The 10,924-nt window shown below is 36.7% G+C and overlaps 1 protein-coding gene across 1 annotated transcript; it reads right to left on the reverse strand.

The window, feature by feature from the left end:
* Positions 1-282: 282 nt before the first annotated feature.
* LOC147538863 (acid phosphatase 1-like) lies at positions 283-2,160 on the reverse strand. The gene is made up of 3 exons (XM_086643404.1): positions 1,734-2,160; positions 1,397-1,606; positions 283-566 (listed from the first exon to the last, which is right to left on the reverse strand). Exons 1-3 carry the CDS (start codon positions 2,126-2,128, stop codon positions 389-391), a joined length of 783 nt encoding a protein of 260 aa, XP_086499530.1. The 5' UTR covers positions 2,129-2,160; the 3' UTR covers positions 283-388.
* Positions 2,161-10,924: the final 8,764 nt, after the last annotated feature.

The following is a 10,924-nucleotide window of genomic DNA, read 5'->3' on the forward strand; positions in this document are numbered from 1 at the left end:
CATAACTCCTTTGTATGTATTCTGACCTCCCGTAATTTCAACTTTTGTTAATTCCCTGGGACAATGGTTTCAAGTATGAGAGAGACCGATAAAATGATAAAAATATGAATAGACGTGTTTGTGAGAATAGTCCCACATAGGAGAATGGGTAACTAGCATCCAAGAATATAAAGTATAGGTCCTCTCCACTCATTGCCAATTGGTTTTGAGTTGGATGACCACAAACTTAACAATGTTTATCACGCAATAAGTGTAACAAAGATCGATAATAAAAAAAAAATCCAGCTAAATTCTTATTATTTATGTTACCACCATAAGCAATAATCAAGACAACATCTTACTTCGATTAAGACAATTAGGAGGAATCATTCATTCAAAGAAAAAATGATTAACTAATGTAGTACATAGGGTCAGGCAATTTGAAGGTCCGACTGCCTTGGTTGCTTCCCAAAATATCACTCCATTGATCTCCAACATTCCCAACTATTCTATACCCTTGTTGTTCAAGTTTCGATCTTTGTTCTGATTTGTATACCACTGCAGTTTTACCCGAATCCGACGGTTCTCTACATCAGACACAATATGCATAGGTAAATGCTTAGTGTACAAAAGATTTTGACAAAATCTCTAATTTGCTGAGTCACTCAGGAAAATGAACAGTCCAGATCTTTCATATCTAATTGCTTATAAGATCGATATAATAGTGAATGACTGTTTCTATTCATTAATGGTGTGGTTGGATGACGGAATCATGACTGCTTCTATTCATTAATGGTGTGGTTGGATGACGGAATCATGAATCCGTGGGATTCATGAATCTAAGTAATATTTTTTGGTTTATTTGACAACTCATAAGAATCCTATGATTTATTATTATTTGAGTATTTTTAAACACTTCTTTAGAAAAAAAAAAACGGTTGTTGGAAAATTCGGGTTTTGAGAAAAAACGATTTTTTTGAAGGAAAAAATGATTTTTGGAAAAAAAATGATTTTTGGAAAAAAAAATGATTTTTGAAAAAAAATGATTTTTAAAACAAATAATGACTTTTGAAAAAAATATATTTTTAAAATTTTAAAATAATTATTTTGTAGAAAGAAATATATTTTTGTTGATTTTAAGTTTGAAATTTAGGTTTATTAATCCAAAATCCCATCAAATCCTAGGGGGTAGGGTGAGATTTTGGTCTAATACAAATTTTGGAATTAGGAATCTTTAAGATTCAAGAGTCCTAGGATTCTTGGTAGCCAAATAGACCAAGGATTGATGATTCCTATCAAATCCCACTTTTGATAGGAATCCTACTTAGGAATCCTGCAACCAAACACACCATAAATGAAAAATATACCAGCCATCGTGTGTAGAAGTTTTTATTTCGCCTTTGCTTATGGGACGTACCTTAGAATGAACTTCTCCCACTTTTGATATCCGACCGATTTAAGATTTTGCTCTGAAATTGGCCGCTGTTTCTCAGCTCTTCCTGTTAGGAAGACAATCTTGAACTTTAATGAAACTAATATCCTGTACAGTTTAAGACTTTCCGGTAATGCCAGTGCCTTTCCGGTGTCCACCCATGCATCAAATGCCGTCGCATTATACAGTTCAGCTCTGAAATAAACATTACAAGGATCACAAGTTAAAATAGGTACACTAGCAACCAAAAAAAAAAATTAAAATAGGTACAACTATGAAAGTTGCTTGGGATCTCAAGTTTATAAGAAAAGAAAATGAATACCCAAATCCATGAACAGCAAAATAAGGTAGATTAGACAAGGTCGTCTCGTCGACATCGAAAACCCAAGTTTCTTTGCCGTCTCCAGAACGATTCAGGCTTTGGGCATATTTCACCGCCTCATCGGTAATAACTTTAGAATCCTTACGGTAGAGATGGCCGAGCAGGTAATGACCGACGTAGTCTTTGCACTCGAGGGGGACTGTTCTCCAGTCACGAATATTGTTAGTCTCTACCGCGAGACGCCAACTAAGGCATGAGATACCTTCAAGGTGGTGACCTCCGGAGCCAAATTGTACCCGGAGTTGGTTTATTGGTAAGGGAACTCCACCATGAAAGGAAGCATGGGAAACTGCAATTATGCTTGCAAGGAGAAGAAGTAGTAAGACATTTTCCATGATGAATCACTACACTAGCTAATAATCTTATTGAGTGTTTCTTTCCAGTTTGTCCTTTAAATAGGTTTTGTGGATTCAATGTGCCCTCCTTCAAGGGAATAATAACCATTTTGCCCTATTTAATTCTTGTAAAATGGGCTAATTACTATTTGGCTCCTACATGTGACAGGCTTTCTTTTTGTCTCACTATTTGTAATCTAAAATGGAAAATCTCTACAACATCAAAGTTTCATGTTGTTTCTCTCTCTCTAAAAGTTTCCTATTCTTATTTATTCTTCCTTCTGTACAAATCTTTCAAAATTGATTATATTATTGCCCTCTCTATCTTTTTGAAAGATTATCAACTTCTGAAAAATCTATTAAAACAAAAAAATATTTTTAAAGAGAAAGAAATCTGTTGAGATTGGAGAGAGGAATCTGAAAATTAAAAAAGAAAAAAGAAAAAAAATCTAGAAAGTTTGAGAGAAAAATTCGAAATTGGTTCTAAGTTGGAAAGAAAATAAAAAATAAATCTATATAATAAAACAGAAGGGAAAACGATGACCGGGACAAACATCTTTTTTTAATAAAGGATATTGTCTGGAAGCCCTTCTCAAAATTTAAGATATAGTCCTTCGTAGAAATAAAGTTACCTATTTAAAAAACAACAATCGGTTCCTTCTTAGAAATAGAATAACTAATTTAAGAAAAAAAAAAAGAAACAAAATAAATTTCAAAGTTAAAAAACGAAATTAAAATCTCTCTCTCAATAATAATAACTAATTTAAGAGAAAATAAACAAAAAAATAATAACTAATACAAATCTATATCTCTCAATAAAATATAACAATAAATTTCGTAACATTTGATCGATACAAGTGCCCGTGCCCTAGGGCACGGGATATACCCTAGTAAATAAATAAATCTGGAATGATTTTGAAACAAAATAAATAAATAAAAGAAATTGGTTCAAAGTTGGAAACAAATTTTTCTATACTTTCTTTCCAAAAAGTGTCTCGTACATAACCTAATGGTCAGTACATAAAACAATTCCCGATACACAAAAAAATTCTCAGTATCAAAAGTGTCTAGTACATAACCAAATGGCTAATACATAAAACAATTCTAGGTACACAAGAAAATTTCTAGTACAAAAGTGTCTAGTACATAACCAAGTGGCCAGTACATAAAACAATTCTCAGTACACAAGGAAATTCCAATACAAAAGGGTCTAGTACATAACCAAATGGCTAGTACATAAAACAATTCCCAGTACACATGATAATTCCCAGTACAAAAGTGTCCAGTAAATAAAAAATGTACAGTACAAAGAAAAATGTCCTATAAATTTTCCTTGAAAATAATTAATGTTTTGTAAGGAATGTCCTATGATTGTCCATCATATAAGGAGAGAATCTTTGGAGAGAAGGAAAAAAGTTAAGATTGGAGAGAGAAATGTTTTTAGGTGTCGTTTGGCAACCAGAAGTAGAAGTACTTTTGCTTGTAGTAGAAATTCTTTTGCTTTAAAAAGGTAAAAAAGCTTCAAAAGTATATTTGGGAAAAAATGTTACTTATAAGTAAAAAAGTCAAAAAGTTAGTTTGGTAACTCAATTTACCTTTGATAATTTTATTTTTCTTTCTCATAGAGATACTTGATTTTAATTGTTATGATTTCCACGATTACTCTCGTATACGAAGTAGTGGTAATGGTGGTGCTGTGCCAGGAAGATATGGTTATGGGGTGTGGTGGTGGTTGAGGTTTGATGATGGTGGTGGTAGAGGTATGATGGTCGCAGCGGTGGTGGTTGTGGTGGAGGTATGGGTGGTGGTGGAGGTATGATGGTGGTGATGGTGGTGGAAGTATGGTGGTGGTGATGCTGGAAGTACGGTGGTGGTTAGGACACGGTGGTGGTGGATAAGGTACGTGAGTGATAGTGACGGAGTTATGGTGGTGGTGGTATGGTGATGGTGATAAGATATGTAGACGGTAATGATGGAGGTATGGTGGTGGTGAAGGTACCGTGTTGGTGGTGAATGTATGGTGGGGGTGGTGGTGGCAGTGAAGGTACGGCGGTGGTGGTTGTGGTGAAGGTACCGTGGTGGTGGAGATACGAGGTGGTTGTTGTCGATTTGTGGTGGTGTATGGTGGTGGTGGTACGAAGGTGGTGGTTAAGGTGTGGCGGTGGTAGTTGAGGTAGGGTGGTGGGGGAGGTGCAATGCTTGTTGTGGCGGTGGTGGGGGCAGAATGGGATGGTAGAAGTTTAGTTGTGGTAGTGGAGCGGAGATAGACAAAAAAAAAATTCGTCAAGTAAAATTCATGCATGTCTCAGAAAAAGTTACTTTACTTTGAAGTCAAAAGCTAAAAATTTTAACTTTAAAAGAAAGTCAAATTTTAACTTAAATGAAGTCGGTAATTTTTGCGCACCAAACTAACTTTTTGACTTTTCTACTTAAATAAGCAAAAACAGTAACTTATTTTAGTGTTGCCAAACGACACCTTAAAAAGAAGAAAAAATACAGAGATAATCAAATCAATAGAAAACTACCAAAAAATATATGGAAACAAATCAGTGAAAAACTACCAAAAATGAGGAAGATTTAAATTTAAAAAGTAGAAAATCTAGAGAAATAAAATGAAAAAAGAAAGAAATCTGTTGAAATTTGAATGAGAAAGAATTGACAAGTTTGTAAAGAAAAATCTGAAAAGAGAATTAGAGAGAAAATAGGAATTGGAGAGAGAGAAAAACAGAAAAATAATTTTAAAGAGAGAGAAATCTGTTGAGGTTGGAGAGAGAAATATTTGTGGGAGAAAATAAAAAAAGAAATAATAAATCTGGAAAAAAATTCGCGTTTCCCGAAAATTTTTTGATGGCAATTCTGTAAATCCGTGGAAAGTACACGAATTGATGTCAAGTGCATCAGATTATTTTTCAGAAAATTTCACGTTTCCCGGAAGTTTTTCGATGGCACTTCCGTAAATTTCAAAAAAAGAAAGGCGTTTCGGAATTATCGCTTACCCTTCTGAATCCGTGGACCTGCCTTCAGTTTCTCGCCAACAATGGATTGGACTCAAATTTTGGGCCCAATTTTGGGATGTTCGTCCAAAACCTCTAATAAAAGGTTCTATCAGATTTTGTTCTGATTTTACATTTGTTCCCAAAATGCCCTTATGCTTCTAGTCTAATTACTTCTTTCGGATTTTTCATCTGGTGACAAAAATGATTGTGGAAGATAAAGTTTCCGAACAAAAAAATCAACAGTTTCTTAAGCAACAAGTTCTTTTGGCCAAATATTTTTTTTCTCCTCTTTGTGTTTGAACTAAACTGGAGAGATGGTTCCTCTCTCTCAGATGTTGGATGTGATCTCTATCAATCTCCCAACAAATATAGACTGTCAGAATTATCCCTTCCATCGACAGTCTACAACGACAGTTCGAGGCAAAATCGACGCTTCATAGTGAGTTGCAAGGCATCACTCTATGGTTTCAATTGCGAACAATCTAGGGCTGGAGAGCTTTATAGGGAGCTGTTCAATGTCACTCGTTGGATTAATACGCGACAGTCGCCAGCTCGCCCCATGGAGATTAGAAGATCAAATTGAGGAACAACGCGGTATTCTCTATACCACTGATATACAATTGCAATACCGCCCTCGCGAGTGTAACAGTGCGACTCACATGCTAGCTACAATGCCTTCTGGTCGAGGACCGACGCCAAATCTTATCGTTAACCCTTAGTTAATTTGTATTACTTTTTAGTCCTCTTTTTTGACGTTTATCTTTGTACAGACTATTGTAATCTATCAATTGAAAGGTTCTTTTCAAAAAAGTAAAAAAATATATCAAAGAGGAAGGATATCTCCATTCGGTCTGAAGGGATTTCCTTCTGCAGGAGTGTCCTTCGACCAAGATGGCAATGCGTGAAATTTGTCGAATAGGATTACGATGACTTAACATGGAAGATCATCTAGTCCGGTCGAATTAGGGATCGTAATGCTTAGCTAGAAGCCAACTACGATCGTCGAATCACTTCGAAAATTCGCGGCTAAAATAGACCGGATCCCACAACAGGTTACACCGAAGAGTGCTGGCTTGAAAGGAGAGAAATGACTAGTGGGAGCTTGGCAAATAGATGGATTATATCCAGTTTGATAGGCCCAAAGAATTCGTAAAGAGCCCGGATAAAAATTGAAAGAACCGGGCCCGAAAGGGAGCCCTGGAAAGAGCTTGCATGTGATCCCGAAAACTAGTATTAGACGTACTAGACGTCTGAGATTCCGCTTACAACACTAAGAGACACAATAACCCAACAGTGGCGTCAGAGCCTCTTGCACAAACTAATTTTAGCTAAAAACAATTTAGATTCAGACTTGTTTCATTAGATAGATAAATTCGAATAGTTTTTGGGACATCAATTTGATTAATTCGAATGAGATTTAGGCGTAATAAAATAGGTTTTGAAAGAGTTTCAATGGATTAAAACATTAATTTTAATTTTTTGAAAAATAGATTTGAAGGGTTTAAGATTTTTGAAAAGAGCTTTCAAAATCTGAATTTTGGGTGTTGAATCACGAATTTTCAGCCGTTGGAATCACAAAAAAAAGGGGGGGAGTTTTTGAAAATTTTAGAAACAAGGTGTTCTGGCAGGCCCGGACACGTCTAGGACGCGTGAACCTCCTGAATTAGAACCAAGGAGGGGTAAGAGGGCTAGAACAGAACGTTCATTCGGTCCTGACTTCATCATTTATTTAGTGGAAGGTGATAGAATTGAAGTGACAGACATTACAAAGTTTGTTTTGAATATTGATAATGATTCGATTAGCTTTTCCGGAGCTATAAATTCTAGAGATTCTAGTTTCTGGAAAGAAGCTATAAATGATGAAATGAATTTTATCTTGTCGGGTATTGTCTGATTTACCTCCTAGGGCTGAACCTACAGGATGTAAGTGGTTATTTAAGAAGAAGCTAAATCCCGATGGTTCCATAAATAAGTTTAAAGCGAGATTAGTTGCTTAAGGCTTTAAACAGAGGCATGATATTGATTATTTCGATACTTATGCACCAGTGGCATGTATCTCCTCAATTTGTGTGTTGATTTCCCTTGCCTCAGTTCACCATTTAGTTATTCATCAATTGGATGTGAAAACGGCTTTTCTAAATGGTAACTTAGAGGAGGAAGTTTATATGGAACGACCTGGAGGATTTATTTCTCTAGGCTAAGAAAGGAATGTTTGCAAGTTGGTAAAATCTCTTTACGGTATGAAGCAATCGCCTAAGCAATGGAATGAAAAGTTTGATCATATTGTCCGCGAATGGATTTGTCGTCAACGATGCAAATAAGTGTATTTACTGTAAAGTAGATAAGAATAGTTGTGTAGTTATTTGTTTGTATGTTGACGATATGCTCATTTTTTGAACTGATTTATCTTCTACTGAAGAAACAAAGAAATTCTTGTCATCTAAGTTTCATATGAAGGATCTTGGGTGACTGATGTTATCTTAGGAATTAGAATTCTGAGAAAGGATAATGTACTGACTTTAAGTCAAACACATTACATCGAGAAGATCCTGAAAAGGCATGATCACTTTGATCATAAACCAGCTCTAACTCCAATGGACCTCAGTATTAAAAAACTGAAGAATACTGGTTGTGCTCAAGCTCAACATGAGTATGCTAGTGTTATAGGTAGTCTGATGTATGTGATGCACTGCACTAGACCTGACATAGCCTACGCTGTCAGTGTATTGTGTCGATTTACTAGTAATCCAAGACCAGAGCATTGGAAAGCAATTTCTAGAGTGCTAAGTTGAAGGAGTTGAAACCCCAACATAAGTTACCTGAAGAGAACCATAGATTATGATTTACATTTTAAAGGAGACCCCGCTATATTAGAAGGATGTAGCGATGCTAGCTGGAATAGCATTAGGACAAAGTCAAAATCTACCACTGGATGGATTTCCACTTTAGGTGGAGCTGCTGTGTCTTGGGGATCCAAGAAGCAGACCATATTTCTTATTCAACTATGTTATCAGAATTAATTGCATTAGCAGATGCAAGCAAGGAAGCAGAATACTTAGAAATCTGCTAGAAGAAATTCTCATATGGAAGAAGCCATCTCCACCGGTCATGATAAATTGTGACAACCAGACAACACTTTACAACGTTGCAAATAAGACCTACAATGGCAAGTTGAGACACGTGAGTCTCAGACATCAATTTCTGAGACAATTACTCAAGAGAGGAGTAATTACAGACGACCACGTAGAACTGAAAAAAACTTAGCAGGCCCATTGACTAAAGGACTTCCTAAAGTAATTATCTCGGTTAAGAATAAGAAAATGGGGCTCATGTCTGTGAATGAAGGTTGATCGCCTTTAACAGAAACCCAACTTATGTCTTGAAATAGATAGGCAAAGTTTAACGGGTACCAACAAGTTAAAGCTTTCGCGATTATGGAATACTAGCATTTTATATTCTCCCATTTCTGAGCTAGTACTAAGGATGGATGCTAAATCCTTAATAAGTCCTAATTTTTAAGTGGTGCCTCGCGAAAACACCGCAAGTGGACTTGCCTAAGTGAGTATGGAGATCAGGTCGTTTCCTAAGAAAATAAAGTCGTTTTCTGAAGAAGACTCATGAAAGGGATATTGCACATGACCAATAATGTGCGGAGTATGAACACTTTGATTCACCGAAACAAGTAAGTGCGTTGACTCCGGTTTCATCAGTAAAGGATTCTTGGTTCAAGATACATTCACCATAGCATTCTGATAAAGCTTTGAGTTGTTTGCACTAAGTGAAGGTTCAAATCCATAAGATACCTATCATGTATGTACAAGTTTTTAGGATAATGCCAATCTATTTTAAAGTTTGTTTTGTTTGTTTTGTTTTATTTTGTTTTGTCTTCAAATTTTTAAAATGGTGGGAGAAAGTTGAAAACTTTCAAATTTAAATGAGGCATATTAGCCACCAACTGAAGAGATGCCATGAAAGGCAATTTCCCAACGTCAACCAGCAAAGATGAGTGGGTGCAATATGGATGCATCCCATGGGTGAGATGTCTCCGCATCTTTTCACTTGTTATACATCAACCCTCCAATGATCCAACGCGTTTTCTCTCCTTCTGTCTTATTCTCATTTTCCATTTTATTAACAGTGAACGCGGGTTCTTGATGTTTTTTTTATGTTTGAAGGTCGTCGACCGGAAAATTGGTCAGTCGTCGACCTTCGCCGGTGAAGACGATGAGGTCGCGAGAAGATGAGGTGGCATAGAGAGGCGATGAGATGGAGGAGAAAGAGGTGATGATTAGTTAACGGAGTTATAACTGTAACTGAAAAAGGAGGCCATATGGGTTTTTTGATAAAGTAGGGGGGCTAGGCAAGAAGTTGGTCACAAAGTTGGGGGCTATTTGGGGAATGAACCTTTTATTTATACAAGTTTTTGGATGAATTGGAAGTCGGTTTCTTTTGGCATTATCAGTTAATTAATTCTCTGAGTGTTCTTGATCTTGGTCAAAGCGTGCATACTTTGAACCGAGATAGTTGTAAAGACTTCATCGTATCCTGAAAGCATAATTCCACACCCGTTGTGGTCAAAGCGTGCATACTTTGAACCGAGATAGTTGTAAACTATAAGAGAATAATGATTTATCAGAGTTCCTTCTTTCCTTAAGACATTTCACACTCCCGCAACAGTACCAGACGTTAGGGTGTATGCCTTCGGGATACAACGACTATCCTTTCAGAATTGTAAGATAGTACTTCTATATTCTGAAAGCTGACGAACAATCATAAATATTATGATTGTTTGTTAGGAGAGTTTCTAGATATACTAGAGTACTTCGCAATCAAAAACTAGTTGTTAGAAGAGAAGAGAATGAATTTGATGTGTAAAATGAAGTGGGTTTGGGTTGTTTATATAGGAATCGAATAGGTGCATTTGTCTTTTGGGGTCAAAGGACATAAATCTTCAAATTTGCGGACTCAAACTGAATTTAAAGTCGGTGCAATCTGGGCCATCAGATTTAGCTTGAAAACTCGGAGTGAACGACATCCATCGGATGGATACCAAATTCGTCCCAACAGATTAAAGCAATGACCGTTAGATGAGGGATCCCGCGAAATCCCGAATCTGTCCCGACACGGAATGGACGCGCGCCGTTAGATCTTGCTGATCCAACGCGTCTGGATATGTCACAACGTTGTCCACCGACATCCAACACGCGACCGTTAGATCTTGCGCAATCCCGCGAGCGAACGCCAGCCATCCAGATCAGGATGTGCGTTCTTCGCTCAAACGACCCCCAAAGTGACTTGTCCATCTTGACGCTTTAGTCCCTATTTCAACCGATATTCGTCCAAACTTTAAACTTGAATTCTCATTCACCCGAAATCGGATTTGGGTGATTCTTGGCTCTAAATTGAAAAGCTCGACGAGACGAACGCAATGGTGCATTCCGTTTCTAAGTTTGACGAGTCTGGTCAAGCCAAAATCGGCTCCGATTCCAACAAGGAGTTCTCCCCTTTTCCGGAGCGGAGAAATTAAGAAAGGGCAGAGAGAGAGAGGAAACACTATTAAGTATTGACTCATACTGTTGTGCAATATTCTTAACATTTCATGAACTACTGGCACAAACTATTAGGTTGGAAATTTTTTTGGTAGAATAACTTATATTTCACCCATTTTGAACTAAAAAATCTCTTTCAACTTGTTTTTAACTCCCTAGGGATGATGGTTTCGAATATTAGAGAAATGGAAAAAATGAATAAAATAGGAACATAGGTGTTTATCACGCAATAATTGTAACAAAGATCGATA

This window comes from Eschscholzia californica, unplaced genomic scaffold, assembly GCF_041429995.1.
Source record: "Eschscholzia californica isolate CP2 unplaced genomic scaffold, dmEscCali1.0.p SCAF_5, whole genome shotgun sequence".
Lineage (NCBI taxonomy): Eukaryota > Viridiplantae > Streptophyta > Magnoliopsida > Ranunculales > Papaveraceae > Eschscholzia > Eschscholzia californica.

Coding starts and splice junctions, on each gene's coding strand:
- LOC147538863 (XM_086643404.1), bottom strand. CDS start 2,128: ATGGAAAATGTCTTACTACTTCTTCTCCTTGCAAGCATAATTGCAGTT. Junction 1,607..1,733: donor TTTGCTGTTCATGGATTTGG/GTATTCATTTTC, acceptor TGTTTATTTCAG/AGCTGAACTGTATAATGCGA. Junction 567..1,396: donor TGGGAGAAGTTCATTCTAAG/GTACGTCCCATA, acceptor TGTCTGATGTAG/AGAACCGTCGGATTCGGGTA.